The sequence below is a fragment of the Panthera pardus genome, unplaced genomic scaffold, assembly GCF_024362965.1.
Source record: "Panthera pardus isolate Hobbes unplaced genomic scaffold, ASM2436296v1 HiC_scaffold_3, whole genome shotgun sequence".
Classification (NCBI taxonomy): domain Eukaryota; kingdom Metazoa; phylum Chordata; class Mammalia; order Carnivora; family Felidae; genus Panthera; species Panthera pardus.
In genome coordinates, this window is record NW_026526876.1 from 52,027,287 (window position 1) to 52,051,464 (window position 24,178).

The following is a 24,178-nucleotide window of genomic DNA, read 5'->3' on the forward strand; positions in this document are numbered from 1 at the left end:
GTCCCCATTCCTGCATCTCAGACAAGCAGCCTCAACCTTGGGGCTAAGGGAATTCTTACATCACAGAGCACCTCCCAGGTCTCTCATGTGGGGGTCCAGCTTCCAACAAGCCGGGCAGGGTCTCTGCCCCCGGAGGGTAGGGTGTGGGTGAAGTAGGGCCTCCTATTCCAGTAGGGGTAATAGATAATGCACAAGGAGGGGAGATGAATTTCAAAAAGTGACTAGTGCTGAGAAGAAAAGGAAACAAGTGATGGGTTAGCGAGTGGGGTGGAGGGTGGAGAGATGGAGGCCAGCCAAGACCCTCTGTGAGCAGGTGACACATGAGAAGAAGCCAGCCATGGGGGAAACCTTTCCGGGCCAAGGGAAATGCCAAGTGCAAAACTCTGGAAAATAGCTTGGCGTGCCTGATAGACAGGAGGAGCTCCTGGAACCTGGCTGGTTTGGGTGGGGTCCCCATTCTGCCCTCTGTAATCTCATAAAGGAAAGAGAGCCTTCCAGGCCCCACCCCTAGAGATTCTGATTCAGTGAGGGTGTAGGGTGTGGAGAGAGGATGGAACAGACACCTGCATGTTTAACATGTGATTTGGATTCACCTGACCCTGTCATCGCAGCGCTCTAACAGAAGGTGACATGGGGTTAATGACCAGAATCCCAGATTCAAACTCATTTTTATCCCATTAACAAGGTATTTATGATTTGGTCAAGGATTGTGTCAAATTGCAGTGGCATAGAAAGCTGGTGCAGGAAGAGGCCTCAGCAATAACTTAGCACAAACAAGGAAACGGCGCAGAGATGTTACATGGCTTTCCAAAGGCTGTGCAGCAAGTTATATCCGTTCCGGGGCTCAGATCAATGGGCAGCTGAACCCTAAAAGTCTTCTCTGTGTGGACTGGTTTCTGTAGTTTTCTCCTGGAAGGCAAAAATAAAACAACTATAAATAAGATCTCAATAAGTCACACATTAAATGCCTTTGCTGATTGTCCCTCCCTGGTGACAGATTATTTGCTTTATGACAAATTATTTGCTAAGCATATGCTGAGGTAACAAAACCGGATGGGATTAACTGCTGTATGAGGTGTTTATTTAAAAACCAGCCAACAACAGGAAACACTTTGATTTACAATAGTTGATCTTCAACCTTTTTTCTTCTTTTTAAAAAGTGTTTATTTATTTTGAGAGAGGGAGAGAGAGAGAGAGAGAGAGAGAGGGAGGAGGGAGAGTACAGGCAGGGGGGCAGCAAAGAAAGAGAGGGAGAGGGAGAATCCCAAGCAGCCTCCACACTGGCATGGGGCTCAAACTCACAAACCGTGAGATCATGACCTGAGCTGAAATCACGAGTCAGTTGCTTTACTGACTGAGTCACTCAGGCACCCCATAAATGTTTATTATTTATTTTTGAGAGGGAGATACAGAGAGCACATGAGAGTGGGGGGTGGGCAGAGGGAGAGGGAGACAGAGCCAGAGGATCCAAAGCGGGCTCTGAGCTGAAAGCAGCAGCAAGCCCTGGGCGGGGCTGAAACTCACAAACTGCGAGATCCTGAACGGAACTGAAATTGAATGCTTACCGGACTGAGCCATCCAGGCACCCCTTTAACCTTTCTTTAGGTCAATGAGAGGTCAGGAGAAAAAGTTGTATATTGACTATATAGTAATGTATATTACTCAATGACAATATGGACTCCAATAGTAACGTAATGTACTAAGAAGTAGTAATGAAGTAACAATGCCACCTGTATATTAGAAAAGGATGTCTTTTTTTTTAATTAGGGAGTTATTGTGACAGTAGCATGTATCTAGCATATGTTAAAGAGCAAATTAGCATCCGAGGTCATTGTAGGTCTCAGCTTCCTGACTCTCCTACCTGTCACCACTTGCTTGAGATGGCAGGCTGCCCTCTGTGCCCTCACCTTCCCTGGGCAGCAGGCTCTGGGTTCTGGGCAGACCTCAGATCCCCCAGGGTTGGAAGAGGGTCCCCCCAGCTTGTTGCTTCTCAGAAAAGCAGGATCAGTGTCAGAGAACATGAATTCAAGCAAGCGAATAAATTTACCAGAGCAAAAATCGCGGCACATTGTCTAAGTAGGGAGTTAAATTGCCTGATTTGCAAATGAATTTATCTGGAAATTTCCTTAATGTTTAGCCAGACACTTAATATTTTGCTTTCATCAAAAAGACCACAAATTAGGGCAGAGCCTGAAAGTTTGGGCCAAATGGCCCCAATTTAAATCCAGTCCCCTTTGCCTCCATACATACCCACAGGGCCAAGGGGATAAGTGTTGTAAATCTGATTGAAGAGGAAGATGTTTAACCAATAGAATACCACAAAAACACTTTTAAGGATCCTGGAATATATGATGTTCATGCATAAGCCATACTGCAAATTACAAATGAGTCTTACTTAATAAAAAGGGCCCTTAAGAAGAGCTGTGTAGAAACATTTTATTCACTGTCAGGTTGAACTGCTATATACGCCCGTTTCCTTACATATACAAGGAATCACCGACAGATTGGCAAGTGCAGGTGTCTGACGACTTAAGATCAATTCGCTTATGTGGGAGGGGCAATAGTGGACCTTTCCAGTGCCTCCCCAGGGCTCTCTGCTCAGCCCCACAATATGTCACAGGATGGTCACTCCAGACCTGTCCCTGTTCTCCTCCCACACATCAGTAAACTGGGCCCATTACATTGATGATATAACGTTAACATGGGAAGACTTGTCTCTGCTGCGGGACATCCTGCAGACTTTGCTTCGAGGGAGACGGTGGCTGGCGAACCCACAGAAATTCGAGGCTGAGGCACCAGTGTAAAGTTTTGGTGAGTCACCTGGTCAGATAAGCCCCATGTTGTCTCAGAAGCTGTGGTTGGTGAGGTGCAAGCCCATCCGACCCCTAGGAACACGAGGGAGGTGCAAACCTTTGCAGGCATTTGGGGGTTTTGGAGGACTTTCATTCCCCACCTGGCACAGTACCTCCATCCCTTATGCTGCCTGGTAAAGAAAGGGCAGGCGTGGACATAGGGTAAGGGAATGCAAAAATACTAATGAAGCCTATTAAAGCCTGGGCATCTCCCAAGCAGGACTACCTTCTGAGTTAGACGTGTCTGTGACTGCAGAAGGTGGGGGTCGCGCACTGTGGCGGAGAGGACAGAAGGAGAAAATACCCTAGGATTTTGGTCTTGGCTCTGGAAGGGGCAAGAAACTGACATGGCCCCATAGAGCACCAGCTCCTGGCAGTGCACATCGCGCTCCTCCAGGTGGAGCCTCTCACCAAGGAACAGCATATCCTGGTAAGCGCTCCGCTTTTCTATCAGGGGATGGGCTGAGAACGTGTACCATCCACTCACTTCCACCACGGTTCAAACCCCCATTGTGACCAAAGGGCCATGCCTATTTGCAGCAGGGGGGCACTCTGTCCACCAGCCCACTGTTTCTAGAAATGCAGGGGCTCCTAGGTCCTGTAGAATGTGGAGCGCCTCTCCGTTCTCATGGTGGCCCCTATGGTCTATGGGGAGGGGGTGGGGGAAATTCCTGCTGATGCCTGGAAACAGAAAGGAACCATGGCAGCCAGTAGGCTGAATTCAGAGGGGTTTGGCTTGTGATTATTCATGAGTCCTGGCCACTAGCTCTTTGCACTGACAGTGGACTATTCTAAAGGGATTAGCTCTATGGCTTGGACAATGGGAAGCTGAGAGGTGGATGATCACGAGTAAGCCCTCATGTCTCAGAAAAGGTGGAAAAGACATTTGGGTTCACCTGCAATCCTGTGTTCCACTTCCTAGCTCGGACACCCGTGGCAATCAGGAAACTGATTCCCTACTCTTAGCAAGTGCCCCGTCAGTTGATACAGCTGAATTAGGTGCATAGGAAGAGTGGCCACTGTTGTGCCAGGGCAGGCTGGCATATTACCAAGGATGCTGGATTGCCCTTGAAATACAGTGATTTGGTTAACTACATGTTCTGTGTGTTCTCCAACGCCCCGGGTTGGGGCATCTGGTTGGCTCAGTTGGTAGAGTGTGCGGTTCTTGATATTAGAGTCATGAGTCTTGATATTAGAGACATGAAAGTCATGAAACCCTCCCATTGGGTATAGAGATTACTTAAAAATAAAAATCTTAAATAAACAAATAATACCCAGGGCAACTGCCAAAGGGGTCTGGAGTCAACCTCAGGAATTCCCACCTGGTGAGAGATGGGAAAATTGATTATATTGGCCCCCTCCTTCTGAGTGAGGATTCTAAATATGCCCGGTTTGTGTGGACACTTGGCCTTACTCAAGCTTTTCCTTATCATCACGTAAACCAGGCTGCCACCATTAGAGGATTAGAGAAGCTGAGTACCACGTATGGATACCCATGCCATATAAACAGTGATCAGGGGTCACATTCCGAGACTGGGCAAAAGAACATGACATTGAGTGGAAGTTTCACCTCCCCTCACACCTGCACGCAGCAGGCTTAGTGGAAAGGAAAAAAAGAGTACTAAAGCAGAAGCCTAAATTACTAACCAGTAAAACCACTGTGGCCAGGCAGACTAAAGTGCCATCCCAGGCTTTAATGCATTTGAATCATCTGCCAATAGGGTCTGTTGTTCTATATGTTACAATGGGGACCCCTACTGAGACACTCAATGCCATTAGGCACGGAAGTTTCTGGAAATAGCCATTGCCCGGACTCTTACCGTGGATCAATGTGCTATACTGCTGAAAACACCAAGCCCCCATCATGCATCATCTACTGGAATTTGCAGTAAGACATCTCACCAGGATGGGTGAATTACTTTGCATCTCTCTGTGGGGGGAGGGGGAATCGCTCCAATCTCCCTGGGGATCTGGCTGTCCTGCTGCAGGCTGAACCTGTTGAAAACGCCATACGTGGAATGGTACATGCACCAATGAGAGAGGGGAGAAGGTGGGCGTCTTGGTCTGGCATATCCCACCCCCCAGTGCATCTCCTCACACCCAAGAGTGCTGCCTCCCCGGCTAACATGTATGGTACATACAACAAGGCTACATTCCTAAAGCTGCCAAGCTCCCTCTCCTCAAGGCCAGGTGCACACGCTCTGTTTTCCACTGCTACAATCATTTGGCTCATCTTTGTCTCCCCCATTGGCCTAGAAGACAGCACGCACAGAAGCCCTTACTGAATTCACCCGGCAAGGCCTGTCTTTACCGAACACTGACGTGTCTAATGGGAAAAGCTGTCCTCCAAAGTAAGATGGCCTTGGATGTTACGACTGCCTTGCAAGGAGGCACCTGTGCCATTATCCCAACAGAATGTTGTGTGTTCATACCTGGTGAGTCTGCTGATGTACCATCTTTTTTAAATCACATGAGGACACAAGGGAACATCCTGAGTGATCTGATCTCAAACCTACAGGTTTTAATAAATCAGTGGTTCAGACCATGGGGCTCTTCATGGAGAATGTTGTTTGGGGGAGAATGATCTTAATCTGTGTTTTCTCTTGACTGTGCCTAGGCTGTTGCTATGGTAGCTGTCTCAGGGAGGCTGAAGACCTGCCCCAAATGAGCCACCCTGAAGCAGCAAGGGGTTTCCCCTTGCTGACCCCTCAGGCACACAGTGGAGGAGGGGAGCATGTGAGATTAGAAGAGCCGGTCAAGAGGGGTGGAATGTTGAAGGAGGTGATCAGGTGATCGAGAGGATGGGACCGCTGGTTAACCCCGAGCTTGACCCAGGGCAGTTGGAGGCTCCTTAGTCCCTCTTGAAATGTGCATTCTGCTTGCCTTCCCCACGCTGCCCAAGGACACAGCTTTGCAGAGCAAGGTGTTGTTGAGAACATCTGGGTGGCACATGTGACTGAGGCCAGTTAAGGCCTCTACATAAACATTTAATGTTCTCGCAAGCAGGCATGGAAATCGACACTTCTTGTGGTGCCCAAGACAAACCTTGTTAGTTCAGTTCCCGGCTTATGTAACCCGCCACCTACCCATCTGGAGAGGTCTGCTTCTTTCTTGGTCTCTCCTTGCCGACTGTGTCCAGGGGCCAGTTTGCAAACCAACACCGCCTCTGCCCCCATTGAATCCTGAATTGTCAACGGTAAGAAATGTGTTGGATTCCTCCTCATTTCCCCCAAACCAATACAGGGTGTGGTGCAGATGGAGTTCAACATACTTGTTAACCAAACTGATGAGCCAAGATTAGATTCGTGGGGGAAGTCTTCCTGTAGGAGGAGGGCCTTGAGCTAAAAAATGGACAACAGGGATTGATTGGCCTGGTGGGGAGGAGGGATAGGGCTGCTTTCTGTATGTGGAAGGAGGAAGTGGTTCACAGTGTGTGTGTGTGTGTGTGTGTGTGTGTGTGTGTGTGTGTGTGTAATTTGGGAAGTGGGGTAGAAATGCTTGCCCCTTCCTACGTTTGGGAGGGAGTGTTTGGATTTGCTTTTTGAGCCTGTGTTTTGGAGGCAAGCATGCCTGAGTTCAAGGCCCAGCTCTGGAACTTATTAGCTGTGTAACTTGGTGGGGGCATCTTCTGTGAGTCTCAGTTTCTCATCTGTATACTGGAGGTGATATTGCAGCATATACCTGCCACGGAGGTTGGAAGGGTTAAGTGAGATAAGACACGCTCACACAGGTCTTGACAGATGACAGGCTCTTAATTTTGGCACCCTTGTTTTGAAGACCCTCTGCCTGTCTAGGCAGGGGTCTGGGACCTTGGAGGTGGCACACGGATGAGGTTGGGTACCCTCTGGCATTTGCGCTTGCTTGCGATGCTTCTGCACCGTAAGCTCCCAGGATCAATACATCACTAATTCAATGCCACATGCTTATTGCCTCAGAGAGCATCCGGATTCTGTTCTGTTTGGATCTGGTTTAGAGCAGATGGGATGGAGAAATATTTTGAAGTAGATACAATCCAGGAGGGACATTCCCTAGGCTGCCTTCTTCTCAAATGCCTTCCAAGGAGTATTTAAGCTTGGCGTGCCCTGGGGACACCAGGTTGGCTCAACAAGGCGCCTCCATGTGGCTCTGCCCCAGCTTGGCTGTGTGCACTGGGTTGGCCACTGGAACTTTCTGTTCCTTTCCTCCTGATGAGGATTTAGCATCCCTGACTCCATAGGTTCCAACCATTTGATCCCTGGCGCGGGGCAAGCCACACCCACCTCCTAGCAGGGGCTGACTTCCAGTGGATTTTCAGGAAAAGGAGGTAGGCTGCTCAAACCCCAGTCCTGTGCTCCCCACCTCTATCTCCAGCTGTGATTCCATCTGGCAAATCCGGGGCCAGAACACACACAGCCCAAAGGGGGCCAGCCAGCCCTACCTGGAACCCCAGCTGTCTTTCTTTTGCAGATACAGAACCTCGGGATAGCACAGCGGCTCTGTGGGGTGGGGGCTACTTGTTGCTCTTTATCTGGGTCTCCGGAGGGGCTTCCTCGCTCCCTGGAATGTCCCCCTCCCGCCGGCCGGTGGCAGAGGCACTGTGGTTTCTGGGTTGCTTCTTACCTTATCCACATTCAGCATCTCCCCTCTGAGGGCCCCGGGCTGAGTGTGACCCGGGAGCAGAATCCGAGCAAAGGAATTCTGCCTCCACCCCCACACCTGGCTTTCCGGAGTTTATCCAGTGCCTCCCTGCCATCCATCTACGGGGAGGGGTGTCACGTCCTCACTCCACCTTCGGCGAAGGCCGCCCCCCCCCCCACTAGCTCCTCCCAAAACGGCCAAAAAGAAACTTTCGCGGGGTTTCCCCGTCCCCCCAGGCCTCTCGCCCCCGTGCCTCCCTGCCCCCACCCCCCCTCCCCCCGCCCCGTCTCCCCCCTCCCCCACCTCGCAGCCCGGGATAGGGGGCGGCGGGGGAGGGGAGGAGGCCGGCTCTCTCGGCGGCCTCTGGGTCTCGCCTTACTTCCGGGAGGCGGGGTAGAGGCGAGGCCCGTGGAGCCCCCGCGTCCTGCCGGCCTCCGGGTCCGCGCCTGTCCGCGGTGGCGCGCTGCCCCCTCTCCGGGGCGCTGGCCGCGGCCCGCCGGCATTTGGAATTCCGCCCGAAAGAGGGGGCCCGGAGGAGGCGGCGAGGAGGGCCGGCGGCCGGCGGCGAGAAGCGGAATCCGGGGTCCGGAGCGGCGCGGCGGCGGCTCGGGAGGCTCGCGCTGCGCCCGCCCGCAGTGCATCAGCGTGGCCGCGCGACATCCCCGGGATGCTCACCGCGGGGCATTATGCGCTGCCTAACAGGCTCCGGGCTGCCGAGCGACTTGTTTGAAGCATTTTCTCCCTCGCTCTCGCTTTTAATCTTGTCTCTAGTGGCGTGTGTAGGGGGGAGGACTTTATTTCCATTGGCTAAGCTCTCCCTTCCCACCCACATCTCTTCCACATCACCTTGGTGTCTCCCTAAATAAAACCAGCCCTCCTTATCGCCTGGAAAAAATCAGGAGCTAGAGTTTGAATGGGTTTATATAAACACTCACCCCTGGCAGCGTGCGGCTGGGCTCCCAGGATAAACTCCAGGCGTGTGGCCTGATGCTTGCCTTGCCGTGTTCTCTCCCTTGAACGTCAAGGTTTAAGCAGAGCCCGAGGACTGGGAACTCTTCTCTGAAATTGGATCAACCTGAAGCCAGTTGCGGAACTGCACAGGGTCCCCATGGACCTCAAGGAGAGCCCCAGCGAGGGCAGCCTGCAGCCCTCTAGCATCCACATCTTCGCCAACACCTCCACCCTCCACGGCATCCGCCACATCTTCGTGTATGGGCCGATGACCATCCGGCGTGTGCTCTGGGCCGTGGCCTTCGTGGGCTCTCTGGGCCTGCTGCTGGTGGAGAGCTCCGAGAGAGTGTCCTACTACCTCTCCTACCAGCACGTCACCAAGGTGGATGAGGTGGTGGCCCAAAGCCTGGTCTTCCCAGCTGTGACCCTCTGCAACCTCAACGGCTTCCGGTTCTCCAGGCTGACCACCAATGACCTGTACCACGCCGGGGAGCTGCTGGCCCTGCTCGATGTCAACCTGCAGATCCCGGACCCGCACCTGGCAGACCCCACGGTCCTGGAGGCCCTGCGGCAGAAGGCCAACTTCAAACACTACAAACCCAAGCAGTTCAGCATGCTGGAGTTCCTGCATCGCGTGGGCCACGACCTGAAGGATATGATGCTCTACTGCAAGTTCAAAGGGCAGGAGTGCGGCCACCAGGACTTCACCACCGTGAGTACTTGGCTTTCAGCTCACTCTTGCGCATGGTTCTCTTGAGAAGTGCCACACTGGGGTCTCCGCGTTCCCCGGAGCAGGAGAGAGCGTGGTGCCCGAGTCGAAGGCCAGGAGGGTAGTTGGCCAGAGTTGTTGGAACTGGTTGGAGCGGTGTGCCTGCCAGGATGGGGCAGTGTGGTCTGGTGAGGCGTGGAGGGCGAGCAGGGGGCCTGCGGTGGGGGATCGCTTCCCCAGATGTGCTGAGCTGGCTTCCTCCCAACTAGAGGGAGGAGGCCTGAGCTGTCCGCTGTCCGGGGCACTTGGTCGCTGAGCTGTGTGATTGGAACAGCTTGTCATTGACGAGGTGGCATTTTTCTCCCCTCTCTGTCTCTTTCTCTGCTCGGAAGTGGCATCAGGCACTGCATCCTGTGGGCTGGGCTGGAGCTGAAGCTGCCAGAGAAGGGGGTGTGGGGCCCCAGACAGCCTGGGTGTTATCAGTGGCTTTGGGAGCTTGCTGGAGCAGGTGATGCTCACAGGGGTGGAAGTCTCTGTGCTTCCTTTTCTTGCGTGGATTCCGAGCTCCGTGTGGGGAGAGGAGAGTCGGGGGCGGGGGACCCCCTGGTCTCCATCTGGTCTGCTGGCAGGTCAGAAGCAAAGAGATGTCCAGGGTGCTTGGGCCCAAGAGGAGCGTGTAAGTGGAGGCCTGTGTGTAGGAGGACGGTCAGGGAGATGCCTGTGAGGGCGAGGCGGTCCAGGCTGGCTTGTCTGGGAGCTTCGGCTTGAAACTCAAAGGCTCGGGCTGCTGCCTGTGCAGTCGCTTAACAACGTGGATGCCAGAGGAGTGGTGTGGGGAGGGGGCGAGCAGCTGTGGGATTGGAAAGCCTGGAGGAGGAGTGTGGAGCTGAGTAAAGAGGAAAGGCGGAGGGGGATGTGGCTCACATTCAGGATGGGGCTTCCTGGAGGGGCAGAGAAAGGATGGGAGGAGAGCTGTCGCTGCCAGGGTTCTCCGTTTGCCCAGTTAGTGGGCTGCTAGGCATAACTTGGCATAAGGGGGTGAGACTGCAGCTACGCACGCCTCCTTGCTTCCAGGCGGGTCTGGGGCCTCAGGGGCTGTGGGACCCTCCAGAAGCCCAGGGTGGCTGCTTCTCCCATAGCTGCCTTAGGGAGAAGCCAGAGCTTTTGAGTCTCCGAGCCTTGAGCCAAATTGCAATGGTAGGTTCCGGATGACAGGTGCAGCAGTTGCAAAGGAACTGGATGGGCTCTGTCACCAGCACTTGTCCGGGGCCCTCTGCCTAATTAAGACATGCCCCACCTTGCTGGTAGTGCACCCATTCTCCACCCGCTCTCAGGTCCACTGCCTGCTGGCCTCTTGCTCTGAGTTTCTGCCATCACCAGTTAATGCCATAACCAGTTTCTGTCTGCAGCCTCTGTGCTTGCAGTTAGCTGTCTGTGATTCTGGAAAAACCCACAGTGCCGGGGGTGGGGGGCATCCCATAGAGCTCTGTTTCCTGGGGGAGCTGTTTTTACCATCCGTTTCAAACACTGTGAGGAAGAGCACAGCAAAACCAGTGGCAGTGCATTTATACGAAAGGGGAAGGGGGTCTGAACTGGAGGAAGGGACCGGCCGTACTGGAAGCCCTTCTGAATGGAGCAAACGACTCTCATACATTTCATGCACAAACGATGGCCTAGGTGGCTTGAGAGAGGAGGGGACGATGCCTCATTCTCAGAGGCTGAAACCATCCCTGTATCCCACCCCGTGCTTTCTAGTGCCGTGGCAACGCTCAGCTTCACCACTGCACCTTGCAGCTCAGAAATGCACTCAGCTGTTCCTCTGTCTGCCTGAACGTACCCGGAACACACTCAGAGAAACTGCGGTAGCAGACCCCGGACCGAGATCTCAAGCACCCTCGTCACTGCGTGTCCAACTAGTGGTTTCCTCTCAGTTCATGATCAAGTTCCATTTCCAAGTAAAGGTTCTTTGGCCCACAGATGACGTATTGCACTTAGCCCATAATTGGAGGCCCCGGAGTCCCAGGAGACCAAAGATCAGGCCTTAAAGCCTTACCTGAGCCTTTGACCTCTCCAGGATGTCTCTCAAATGTAAAGGTGCTTGTGGATATGGTTTATGAAATAGTAAGTGGTATGTCATTATCTGCCAGCCTCAGCAAGTCCAGGGCTCATCTGGCCGGGTGTCCCTCCTTGGACTGACCCTCAATGTGTGACCTCCCCCAGCACCGAAAGGGGGATGAGCCTCAGGGCTGGATCTCCCAGCTGTTTGGGCGGTGTCAAAAAGGGCACCCACTCGAGGAAACCTGGAGGAGGCCCCAAGTGGATGGCTGACCTTTCTCAGCCTCTGATCACAGTGGGAAGCCATGCTGAGCTTCTGTGAGAGGGGACATGGCACCAGGTTTGTTCCAAGACCTTGCAGTGAGGGGTAATCCTTCCCACTCCCCCTTTATACCCCTGTACCTTTTAGTCTGGGGTATAGTATGCTGATTCTGGGGCTCTTGCACCGGAAGAGGGCAGGGAACCTTGCTGATGGGAGAAGTCAGTTCACTGGCCTTCTTGCCCATTCCATCTCTCCGCTGCTCATCCCTCTCCATTTGGCTTATTTATTAGGCCCTGCCTGGGTTTTTCCCATGCTGAGTGGCTTCTTTCTTTACATGCGGTGGCTGACTTATTAGAGAAGTTAAGTATGGGGGAGGGGATGTCCCAGGTGGATCGCTTTTTCCATTTTTCTTTTTCTATAAAACATACCTAGTGCTGTCTCCAGGGGTAATGCTTTTGCATAAGCTCTTATTCCAAGTTCTTAGCTGGTGTGCAATGAAGTGCGTAATACCCTTTAATTAGTGAATGAGCCATGATTCTAGCAGAGGGGAAGGCTGTTTGTGGAGGTTAAAAGTCCCAAGAAGCCAGGTGTGGAATTCTCACTGCCATGTATACAGGTGTGTTCCATGCTCATGCAGGTACATTCTTAGCCCTCACCTGGGACAATCTGAATGCAGATAGGCATGTATTTGTCCTTCCTGGGAAAGCCGAATGGGACTTACTTCCGTAGTGCCTGCTTGGGGCGGGAGCGGGGGCAGGGGCGGGGGTGGGGGGGGGGCGTTTGCCGTGCTGACCTCAGGTGGAAGGAGGGAGATGTGGACGGGGTGTCTATGGCCATGGTGGTGGGTGATCTAAGGATAAGGTTAGGAACAACTTCTTGGCTTGAGGAGGTTTGAATCACAGCTCCATCATTTTCTAGCTTATTCCCTGGGTCATATTTTATGTCCTCTCTAGGCCTCAACTTGCTCGCTGTAACATCTGGTAGTAATACGTGACTTTGTAACTCACAGGGTTGTTGGGGGATGAGGAATGTGAGACAATGCATGTAAATGTCCTTTTGTACATTGTGCAGATGTAAGGCGGGGCCGCTCTCCGTGTTAGCAGGGGATTATTATTGTCCAGCCCCCCTGCCCTGTTCGCAGCCCACCGTAGGAGTCAGCTGATGAGTAACGCTGTGAGCAGAAACCAGGGGCGTGGAGGTGGCCGCAAGGTGTTTGGAGCCCAGGGTTAAAGCCCAGCCTTGTGGAAATGGGATTGCTTGGAGCGGAGGTCACAGCTGGGTTCAATAGCTAACTGTGACAGACAGGTGGCAATTCCATTGTTTGTGACTAGCACGTGACTGTTTCACGCTGTTTCTCTGCTCATCACATTGGGGTTCATCTGCCTCCAGGTTCAGGAATGCAAATGACCCTTCAGTTGGCACTTTTAATTTGATGTCCGTAATTGTATGTGTTTGCGCTTTAAACTTGAGATTTCTTTTATTGACCTTTCCTTACTGAAAGAAAGGTCTCTCCACAATGAGATCTTGTTAGATCTTCTTCATCTACATCACATAGCGTTACTGAGATGTAGAGGTGAGGGTTTAGGACTCTCGGTGGAATTCCTGCCCAAGGCTGGTAGATCTGCACCCAACCTCTCAATATTTCTTATTACATGAGCAGCAGGTGCACGAAGATGGTGAGCTTTGGGGAGAGAAGAGTTGGAGTTCTAACTGTACTCCCATTTGCTGTGTAATCGTAGGCAAGTTCCCTAACCTCACTTTCCATTTATTTATTTATTTATTTATTTATTTATTTATTTATTGAGAGAGAGAGAGAGAGAGAGAGAGAGCACGTGAGTGGGTTAGGAAGAGAGGGAGAGAGAGAATTGAGAATCCCAAGCAGGCTCTGCACTGTCAGCACAGATCCTGATGCAGAGCTCGATCCCACAAACCGTGAGATCATGACCTGAGCCAAAATAAAAAGTCGGGCACCTAACCCTACTGAGTCACCCAGGCGCCCCTCCCCAACTTTAAAATAGAAACAATAATACCTGCCACTGGGAGCTGCACCCATTCAGGGAGGTAAAGTGCGACAGGAGCCAGTGAGTGGCCCAAGCCTTGTGCGTACAGGGCAGGCCCCTTGCTTTGCTTCGTGTCCCACAGGAGTATGACTGAGCCTGTGCTAGACGTTGGTTCTCTTGACTCCAGGCCAGTGTTCTTCCCACTCCTCCTTACCGTGACTCACCACCAGCTTTAGAGCACAGGCGACTGCTGTGATGGTGGGATTTGTAATTTTCACAGTAGTCAAACCTTCACATTTTTCAGCGCTTTGGTCCATATCAGTTCTGCTGCCTAGACACCATCTTGGCTTCCACGAACCAGCTCATGGCTACTAATCTCACCCCGGGAAGCTCGTGCCCCCCAAGCCCCGAGAGGCGTGGAGTAACCTCCATACGAGGTGTAGTGTTTTTATCACAGTGTGGCATGTTACCGCGTGTTCCTTCAGTCATCCCTTTATCCATCAGAGAGGACATCTGCTATGCAGCTGTTATAAAGCCAGACCAGTTCCTTGCCATCTGAGAGCTCACAGCTCGTTTCCCAACCCCTTCTAGATGGGGAGCTAGTTGAGAGCAGGCATCTTGTCTCCTCAAACACGTTCTCTGCATACATCCTGCCGACAGTTGCTGATTAAACTGTTGCCTTCTGTTTCCCGAATGGACCCAGAATACTTTGCTCGTGGGCCTTACTTACTTTTTGCTCTCCCACTTCTCTCTCCACGTCTATTCATTTAAATCCTACTCGTCCTTTAAAGTCCAGCTCTAATATCTCTGTAGCCTTCTCAGGAAATCATTGCCGATCCCTCTCCCCATGACCGTAATCTAAATGAATCTCTTCCTCCTCTGTCTTTGAAAGAGCATCTTGGCTCATATTCCTCTGTCAGAGCTCTCACTGTGCCTTTCTTAGCATTACACGCAGAAAGTGTTTACGCTAGAAGAGACCTCAGAGATGATTTAATTTAATACCTGAATTCCTTAACCACTGATAATTTTTAGACATTGCCTATTTCTGTCTCTCTTCCCTGTAAGACATGATGTCTTTACTGACCTTCTATTCTCAAGACTTGGAACTGCTTAGCACATGGTAAGCTCTCAAAGTGTGTCTTCAGAGTATGTTAAGGGGGATTAAAGTTATTGGAAGCTAAGGTGACACTATAGCTGATACGGCCATTTTTCTCCGCTTCCTTTTTTGGTGTAGGTATCTAGGATCCCACCTACACCAGGATGGCATGTCTCATTGTTGTCATTATTATCATACCACACTTTCTGATGACAGAAACAGTCCATGCTCATTGGAGAAAACTTGGGCAGTGTGGGGAAGGAGTAAGGAAGGAACAAAAAAATTGCCTACGGTAGCATCCCGGACATAATTACATGTATTACTTTGGCATTTGGGAATAGCTCCATCCAGTCACATAATGTGTGCGTGTTTGTGTACCCTTGTGCCTGGGATCACACCTTCTGTACATGTGGTGCCTTGTCTGATGTGCAGCACACTTCCGATCAGTGTCAGCTAGCTCTCTTCCTCTTGGGTCCCCAGGGTAGCATCCGCGGTGTTAAGGATGCCCTTAAAAGTCCATTCAGAGGGAAAGTAAAATCCAAAGGTATGTTGGGGCACCTGGGTGGCTCAGTCAGTTAAGTGTCCGACTTCAGCTCTGGTCATGATCTCGCACTCCTTGAGTTCAAGCTCTGCATCGGGGTCTGTATGATCTCACAGTTTGTGGGTTTGAGCCCCTCCTCGGGCTCTGTGATGACAGCTCAGAGCCTGGAGCCTGCTTAAGACACTGTGTCTCCCTCTCTCTGCCCCTTCCCTGCTTTTTCTCTCTCTTTCTCTCAAAAGTAAACAAAAAAATCCAAAGAGATGTCCAATCAGTACCCCTCTTGTGAGATGTGTTTTGTCTTATCTGCTAGAAGCACCAGGGATAATTTGTGGGAGCAAGTGGAAACCACCCCTCTTAATTCAGCCTTCTTGGATTTTAGGTTCACAACTGAACACCACATACTCTCCTTCGATGGCACTTTATTGACAGCCTAGCTGTGCATTTACCTGAAGCCATCTTGACCCCACTGTTTGTTGCATGTTTGCTAGGATGAACCACAGATGTGTTCACTGACACTAAATTAGATCTCCCCACTGAGGCCTGACCCTGTTCCTAGATGCGGCACAACTTTAGGACTATGAGGAACCATGAGGACCATGGACCATGGACCACGGAGACCATGAGGTTCTCTTTGCATAGAAATTCCTGCCTGCCTCAGTCCACTGTGTGGAGCCTAACTACCCATCACCTGTAAAGTCTCTGGGCACTACGTCTAAATTGCACTTTTACTCCTTAAGATGCCTGGAAGTTTTGTGAGCATTTGCCGTGTCCTTGGAGAGGCGACCCCTGCCAAGCTAAGTGAGCGGTTTTCCGTGGAGCTGGTTCCGGTCTGTATTACTTTAGGTTGCGGCTCCCTGGAAAACAAGTTTTCAGGGGTGTGCTGAATTCTCTCTGATGTGTTGGATGGCTGGGGCAGTGACCGGGAGCTGACTGTGATAATGACCCACACCATCTACTTGCAGAGAAAAGCTGATGTTACTGCACAGGCCACTTAGTGCTTAGCTGCTGGTGGGGGAGAGTCTGTGTGTCTGTGCCTCTGTCCCCGGGAGCTCTTAGACCTCCAGAGTGGCTGATGAAGGAAGGCTACCTGAGAGCTTATTGAATTGGTAATTGGTCCTTTCCCCCTCTCTACAGGGCTTCCCTTTTCCTCTCTACAGAAAGTCCTTCCCTTAATGAAGAGATGAGTTCTAGAAAATTTTCTGCAAAGTGAATCCTAGTTTGCCGCGGATGCCTAGAAGAAGAGCTGACATGGGATCCCATTGAAAAAAATCCCCCGAAGACTGAATTGGCAGCTTTTAGCATCAAGTTTGCTGTCAGAGCTATTGCTCCGTAGAACAGTTCATATTTCAAAGTGCCAAGAATCCCGTGTTCTCCATCAGACCAAAAATATACCACCCAGGTCTAGTGATACCTGAAAGTATGCTGGGTGTTTTCTCTTTTTTTGTCTGCGTGTTTATGTTTGATGGAACTGGGTTGAAATAGCAAGCCGGACTGCAGGGTCTTTGGACTCACAATCTATTATAACCTGAAACGGATGGCCTACATCATCACCCCTGCAAGTGTGAAATTCCGTATATCACATTTCTCCCTTGCTGTGGACTGAAAACTAGTCCATGCTGCCTGGCCTGAGTGGTTACTGGGTAGCAGATGCTTCCAGAAATGCATGTTTATTATTTGAGAAATCTGAAGCATGTGATAGAAGCCTGTTGATCATGTTGGGCTTTATTGGGGAAGAACATTCCAAAAAGTCACATCCCCTGGGTGCTAAAGCATCTTTCTACTTCCCAGTACTTATTTTCTCATGACTCAGGTACATTCTGTATTGATTACCTTAGTGATCATGGAAATTTATACTCAAGAAATAAAGCATGAAACACAGAAGGAATGTATTTGGATTTAATTGACTTCTGTTGATTGAGTTGTACAACCTTGGGCAAGGTAATTAGCCTCTGTGGGCCTCAGTTTCCTTGTCTATAAAATCAGGGGGTTGAACCCGGTGATTCCAAAGGACTTGCCAACCTGTAGAAGTCTAAATGCAATAAAACATAGCCAACATTTATTTTTCTGATCCCACATTTGATCCCGCATTTGTTACCTGAAGCTACGACTTTTATATTTGGTGGAGGGAGTTGGTGCTTTTTTTTTTCAAACAGACACATTTATCCATTTATTTGTTTGTTTTATTTAGATAGATCTGCAAGTGGAAGCTGAAACACTGGCTGTAGTGGGGTAAAGGGAGGCACAGAACCCTATTCTCAAAATCCTGTCCATGAGCCATTATGTGTCTGGCTGCAGCTTGTAGGTGTGGCCGCAAGTTTCCATCCCACTAGTCCTGTGCTTGTGAGTGGCGGTGCATGTATGAATTAGCAAGGGCACCCTTGGAAGATGCTGCCCAAATCCCCTTTGCTGATGTGAGCGTACAACTCCTGACCACTCATATCTGTACCAATGGCACTGCCACTCCTGGAGATCTCTGGGAAGTTATTCACCTCCCCGCCGCCTGGGGGCAGCCGACGGCCAGCGACTAATTGACCCAGGAGTACAAGTTGCCAGCCATCTTGCCTCAAGATGGAACCAATTATGGTTGACGGTTGACACTCCAGAGCTTCCCATGGGATCAGGCTGAGCTGGAATTTTCCTGTGGTTTCAACATCCTTGCTTACCTTTTCTCCCTTGCCAGTATCCTGCACACCTCCCTCCCTTCCAGGCTCTTCCTGATGTCATTCCCCCAGTAAATCCCCTGGAGGAGAAACCCCATCTCAGTCCCTGCCAGGGACTATGACCTGTGTGTTGGTGAGTTTTAGCTTATCCATCTGTTTGGTAACATGGAGAACCACCCAGGCATATGGACCTATGTCTGGCTTGGAAAGAAGGAAGTATCGGTTTCGAAAGTCTTTTAAGACTTGAACTTTCTGGATCTGTGTCCTCAGCTGGGGCCTGTAACAATTTCCAGGGGACATATATTTATATTTATATTTACATTTACATTTATATTTACATTTATATTTATATTTACTTATATATAAGTATATATATATGTACACACATACATATGTATATATGTTTATTTATTTATATATCTATAATTCAAATGAGCATCTGTCCAATCAGGATTCATACCACTGGGTGCAGCTGGTTTGTTCTTCTTTGGACCTTCTGGTCCAAGGAAAGCCCTTCCCAAAGCTGCCCATATCCTAAGAGCTGAGCTATCCCTAGTCTCTCAGCTGCTGCATACCCCCAGCTGCTCACATTCTAGCTCACACCTTCACCAACACCTGAATTCTCATCTTTTCCCAGTTCTGCTCTCTCTGAAAACCTCCCTTTCCCATGCCCCTCCCCCAGCCAACCCTCGCTGCCATTTCTTCCTGGATGTGCATCAGCCTGGCTTTGAGCCACAGGGAGGAGCCTTCCGTGGTGGCAGTGGCTCGGGCCCATCTCTAAAGCAGGAGGTGGTGAGCGATGTTTGGCTGACCAAGGGTGATGCTCCTCGTAGGTCACAGAACCCATGAGTGATGAGGAGCAAAGGAAAGAACTGAGACCGTTAGCCTGAAGAGGGAAGTAGGTGACCCAAGGCAGGGCAGTTGCTTTCCTCAAACCCTTGGAAGGCAGGCCTAGGGAAGAGGAATAAAGCTTTCTCTGTGCAAGGCCAAGGGCAGAGCTAACAGCAGTTGGGGGTGGGGGACAGAAGTTCAGAGAGGTGGCTACCTGCTGATTGGAGGGAGCTCTCCTGGGAGGTTAGAGTACCTGTGCCCGGTCATCAGCCCCAGCCGAGGCCACACAATTGCTTATTGGCAGTGCTGTGGAGGTAGATCAATGTCAAGTGAAGAGTTGGATTTACTGGCCTCTAAAGTTACTTCCAAAGCTGAGCATCTTTGATTTATTTCCTTCCTGAACAGATATTTGAAGTCAGAGGTGAGGACCATTGGCCTTTGGCTTTGGAAAGAATGGATAATAGATGCAAGCCAGCTCACACAGCCTGCAGAACCACCCTATTTCCCAATACTGTGTAGTGCTGATGCTAAGTGTTTCTGAAGCCGGGAATAAGAGGGTGCTGGGGGACAGTCCTTATAGAGGAGAGAGTGGATACGCAGTTCCTTCAAACAGGAAGTCTGTGGGTGCTGGTAGCCAGGGCTTGGGGTGGCTGTTCAAAGAGCTGGCCTCCCAAAGTGAGTGTGCATGCCTTCCTTGAGAAGCAGTTCCCAGAGGAATTTGTCATAAGTTCTAGGCTCTAGATCCAAACCTAGAGAGCAGATCTTGGGGTGGTTTGGTCTGGCCTGGTTCCATGTGCAGTCTGGAGAGACTGGGAGGTATATGGATTAGAGGTGACTCTGGAGTGGCTGGTGGGTAGAGATAGACCCAGCTACAGGGGCTGGGAAGGAGGCTGATGCCAAGGCAGGGCCCAGAGGATGCCCTGCCCAAGAGCACCAGGGGACTGTGGCAAATGTTGGAAAGATGAAGGGGCTTTGGCACCTGAGATAATGACATAATGAGATATCTTAGCTCTGTGGTATAATCATGGAATTGCGTGTCGGGTAGGTGTATGCACCAGGCTTGTGTGACTGTGATTTCTTGATTAATAAGAAATATGTATTTGGTCTTCATTCCTGGTTCCTGGTACAAGAGCTTTGAAAGCCCTTGGAATTTCCTGAGGGGTTGGGTGAGAGGCACATCTTTGGCTATGCATATGAAGAGCCTTTCAACCATACATGATGTTATGCTGATGAAGTGACTCTTGGGGGCTCCCCAGATAGCTTTTAGGTTGGAGGCTGGTTGCCAGAGGGACCAACCATGTGAGTGAGAAGAAAGAGAGCTGGAGGTTGAGTCAGTCACCAGTGACCAGTGATTTAATGCAGCGTGCCGGTGTAATGGAACCTCCACAGAAATCTCCAAATGAGGGGATTCCGAGTGCTTCTGGGACGTGCTGGGAGGGTGGCGTGCCTGGGGGAGGGGCATGGAAGCTCTGTGCCCCTCCCCCATATCTTGGATACAACCTGAATTGTATCCTATAAATAAAGCAGTACCAGTAAATAAACTTTTCCTGAGTTTCTGTGAGCCATTCTAACAAATTTATGAACCCAAGGAGGGGGTTGTGGGAATCTCTGATGTATAGCTAACTGGTCAGAAGTGTGGGTGACTTGGACTCATAACTGGCACCTGAAGTGGGGGACATTCTCATGGGACTGAGCCCTTAACCCGTGGGGTCCTGCACAAACTTTGAGGAGTCGGTATCAGAATTGCTTGGTGTAAGGGGAAACCCACGCGTTTGGTGTCAGAAGTGAAGGGTTCCGGGAGTCAAAAACAGAGCTTAGTAACGACCTTGGGCAAAGTATTTACCCTCTCCAGACCTCAGTTTCCCCCTCTCTTCAGTAACAATAATCCTGGCACTTGCCTTAAAGGATTGTTCTCAGTCATTGAATGAAGTGATAGAAAGGAAAGTTCAGCTCTGGGCCAGATGCACAGCACCATCTACTTTGTTGCTGTTGTTATTTTCATTATTACTAAGAGGAGCCAGGGGTAAAGCATAGTGATGGGAGAATCCAAGAGCGAAAAGATTTTTTGGGAAGTCCATACTGACATCAGCAGGTGTCAAGAGTACGGGGAATGAGTCTGTAGTCAAGCCAGGCACCCAGTGCCTGCCATTACTGTTGGCTGTAAGCTACCGGAGACACTTACAACTATGTCAGAAATGGAATTCCTCTCATTGGGTCACCCCGTGTTGTTTACAAAGCCTGTTAGTGGCTAACATTTTCTGAGCACATCATATATCCAGGTGCTGTTCTAACTTAAGTACTTCGCCAGAGCTCTGTGAATTATATGATATTCGTAGCTCTTGTTTTTGTATGGAAAAAATGGGGGCTCAGAAAGGTTAAATGATAAGACTGAGGTCACTTAGCTAAGAATTGGGAGAATTGAGATTTGAACCAGATAATCTAGATCCTTGATGCTTTCTTTAGAAGATGCTATTTGATCTTCACCAGAATGCTGAAACTGGGTAAGGTAACAGTGTGTCTGTTTCACCGCTGAACATAAATAAGGCTCAGAGAGGTTTAGTGACGGGCACGGGGTCACTCAGCAGGAAGGTGTCACCATTGGGGATTGGAGTCATGCCTTTTGATTTCCTTGGGGTGTTTTCTGTGAGACATCAAGCTTATTTGCACTGGGCCGAACCGAGTGAAGTCAGGCCATTCATCAGCAGTTCTCCAGCTCAAAAGAGTTGGATTTAGGCGCAAGGTGCCTCAACTTACCTGCATCCTCCCCTGGGAGCCAGAAGCTTGGTCGCTGCCAGAGCTGAAGCAGAGCAGGAAGGCCGCCCGGCTCTTGGTTCGGCACGCACAGGTGGAGGTGCCAAGCGATCCCACAGCACCTTCTTCAGGAAAGTCTAGAAGCCTGAAAAGTCTCCTCTTGCCAGGGTGACACTTGGGATCTGTCCAGGTTGCCAAAGGAGGAGCTCAGGGGTCTGACCCTAGGAAGCGAGAGGCAGTTATCGGATGTGATGTGACTCTGCCCTGCCTGCTCTTTCTGCCTCCACCTCCCCACTTGAAATCCGACTTCGGGGGGCAGAAATGACAGCCTCAGGAGACACAGCTGTGTTTAAGGAAACGGGTGGCTAGAGCTCGGTCTGGGGGCTGCAGCTTCTGCCTCTGAACCAGCGACCTGAACTTGAACATCCAGGCTGGGCGTGCTGTGATGGACACATTTGCAGGTGGCAGAACAGTATGGTGGTGAAGAACTGGGCTCCGGAGCGAGACCGTCTGGATTCAGATCCTGAAATCGTACACGAGTTGGACAAATACTCAGTTTGGTTTGGGGAGACTTCAGTCATTTGTGGAGTATGGCACGGTAGACCTCAACCCATGTGAGTTTCTTCCTCTTGCCATTTCCACCTACGTGGAAACCTGCTGACTGCTCCTCCAGGACTCTGTTCTTCTGTTTCTTCCTTTCTGTAATTTTTAAAAAAATTTTTTTAACGTCTTTATTTTTGAGACAGAGAGAGACAGAGCATGAGCTGGGAAGGGGCAGAGAGAGAGAGAGAGGGAGACACAGAATCTGAAACAGACTCCAGGTTCTGAGCGGTCAGTACAGAGCCCGACGCGGGGCTCGAACTCACAAACTGCGAGATCATGACCTGAGCCGAAGTCGGACGCTCAACCGACTGAGCCACCCAGGCGCCCCATTCCTGTCTGTTCTTTAAACTAAGGCTTTCCAGTGCAATCCTCTGCACTGTGTTCTCTTGTGTTCCCCACCCCCCACCAGATATGGCAGTCGAGGGACATCTCTCTAGAGCAGAAGTGGCTGCAACAGGGCTCTGTGATGTAGGGATTCCAGGTTCCTTCCTTCTCCCTGGTGTCTGTCCCTCTCTTCGTGGAGTGTGAGGAGGCGGCGTGCGGAGAGAGAAGTATCTCCATGAACTGGAAGTAACAGTGTCTTCTAAAGTTTGGGCCAAGGCAGCTTCTGCCTTCCTGGAATGATTTCTTAGCAGAACACCTTCCATCCCCTGGGCCTGTTAGCTATTTCAGGGACATTTTAAGTGGCTATTAACAAATGTTGAATTATGGCTGCAAACCTCTGGGAGCTCAAGTGACATTCACATGAATCACGAGTGAGCTCTGTGCAGTCAAGGCTGCCACAATGGGCTGGGATTAAACAAACAGGAGCCATTGTTCTCTCTAAAGCAATGAGGCAAGAGCGCTGCTCCTTGGAGCCTGTGATCTCAAGGCAGTGTGCCCCTCAGAAGCAGGATGCTGTCCAGGACACGCAGCTCATTGCTGCCAGGGCAGACAGATGCTCTCGGGTTTGCAGAGAGGCGTATTCGAACTTAGTATCTGCAGGAATTTACCAACAGTCAGCATGTCCGGGGATACGCCGGCCAGTCTCAGAATCAGAACACCGATTCTGCAGACATCTGCTGAGTGCTTCCTATGTTCTGGGCTAAGCTCTAGAGAAATAGAAATGAGTAAGGCCCAGGCTGCACGGTAAGATTACTTGACACTAAGCAGGCAGAGTTTGCACCAGGTCCAGAGGCAACACTGGGTAGGCTCCGAAAATATTCCAAGAAGAGGTGATGTGTGCATAATTCTTTTTATTTTTTTTTGAAACAATTTTGAACATATAAATGTTGCAAGACTAGTCCAAAGACCTCCTGTGTGTCCGTTCCCCCATGTCCCACTGATGTCATCTCTGGCCAGAGGACCTCATGCCGGGTCACTCCGTTGTCAGATCCCCCCAAGCCTCCTTTACTCTGCCACCGTTTCTTAGTCTCTCCCTGACTTTCATGACCTTGACATTTCTTAAAACTTTTTTTTTTTTAACTTTTATTTATTATTGAGAGCAGGCTCCAGGCTCTGAGCTGTCAGCACAGAGCCCGACACAGGGCTTGAACCCACGAACTGTGAGATCCTGACCTGAGCTGAAGTTGGATGCCTAACTGGCTGAGCCACCCAGGTGCCCCATGACCTTGACACTTCTTATAATTCAAGGGCAACCATCTTGATTTCCAGTTTGGGTTTCCCTCTTCATTAGACCCAGGTGGTGAATTTTTGGCTGAGTTTCACAGAACTGATCCAGGCTTCTTCCCACTGCCTTCTGCCCAGAGGTCCCAGTTTGTCCCCATTTGTCCCAGTACTTACGGTGTTCACTTTTGTCACTTGATTACCACGGTGTCCTCCAGGGAGACACTTTGAGACCATGTAAAACCCCACTTCTCAACTCTCTCTCACCCGCTGGTTTTATCGTCATTGATTTTTCTTGCCTGAGTTACTGCCGTGATACTCACCAAATGGTGATTTTCTAATTCCATCATTTCATCCACATTTGTTAGTTGACTTTCTAAAACACAGAAGAGCTCTCTCGTCTCCCTTTTTTATTCATTTATATATTTGTATCAATGTAGGTTCAGATCTCTGTTTTATTCAATGGGTTATAATCTGGTTGTATCATTATTTAGTTCAAAACTCCAGTTTTCCTGTACTTGGGAACCTCTTCCGGCTGACTTTTGTGTTCTTTTGACATTTCCTGGCAACTTTTGAGCACTTTTAGAGTTTCTGGCCCATCTCTTTCTTTTCCTTATTCAGTCCTGTGGTTAGTCATCTCCAGTG

At 50.3% G+C, this 24,178-nt stretch overlaps 2 protein-coding genes across 13 annotated transcripts in view; one reads left to right on the forward strand and one right to left on the reverse strand.

Moving 5' to 3' along the window:
- Positions 1-656: 656 nt before the first annotated feature.
- Positions 657-8,509, reverse strand: LOC109251924 (uncharacterized). 10 transcript variants are annotated; one of them, XR_002073767.2, is made up of 5 exons: positions 7,849-8,138; positions 5,939-6,034; positions 4,994-5,104; positions 4,673-4,847; positions 657-909 (listed from the first exon to the last, which is right to left on the reverse strand). XR_002073767.2 is itself a non-coding variant. In XM_019423922.2 (5 exons), exons 1-5 carry the CDS (start codon positions 8,127-8,129, stop codon positions 765-767), a joined length of 726 nt encoding a protein of 241 aa, XP_019279467.1. In that variant the 5' UTR covers positions 8,130-8,138; the 3' UTR covers positions 657-764. The 10 variants fall into 10 exon arrangements, 3 of the variants coding, with proteins under 3 accessions (XP_019279467.1, XP_019279468.1, XP_053748794.1); XM_019423922.2 differs by having other exon boundaries at positions 4,755-4,847; XR_002073770.2 differs by lacking the exons at positions 4,994-5,104; positions 7,849-8,138 and adding an exon at positions 8,405-8,509.
- Positions 8,510-8,577: 68 nt separating this feature from the next.
- Positions 8,578-24,178, forward strand: part of LOC128774231 (acid-sensing ion channel 2) — a 53,655-nt gene continuing 38,054 nt past the window's right edge. The window contains exons 1-2 of one of the 3 annotated variants that reach the window (XM_053892821.1): positions 8,578-9,132; positions 16,218-17,151. In XM_053892821.1, the coding sequence (XP_053748796.1) occupies positions 8,578-9,132; positions 16,218-16,256 (594 nt within the window). In that variant the 3' untranslated portion in view covers positions 16,257-17,151. Of the gene's footprint in view, positions 9,133-10,884; positions 11,164-16,217; positions 17,152-24,178 lie in introns of those variants that run through there. The other 2 variants (XM_053892820.1, XM_053892822.1) reach the window with 2 other exon arrangements.

Coding starts and splice junctions, on each gene's coding strand:
- LOC109251924 (XM_019423922.2), bottom strand. CDS start 8,129: ATGTCGCGCGGCCACGCTGATGCACTGCGGGCGGGCGCAGCGCGAGCC. Junction 6,035..7,848: donor CTCTACCCCGCCTCCCGGAA/GTAAGGCGAGAC, acceptor TTGACAATTCAG/GATTCAATGGGGGCAGAGGC. Junction 910..4,754: donor AAAGTAATTCACCCATCCTG/GTGAGATGTCTT, acceptor TTTGCCTTCCAG/GAGAAAACTACAGAAACCAG.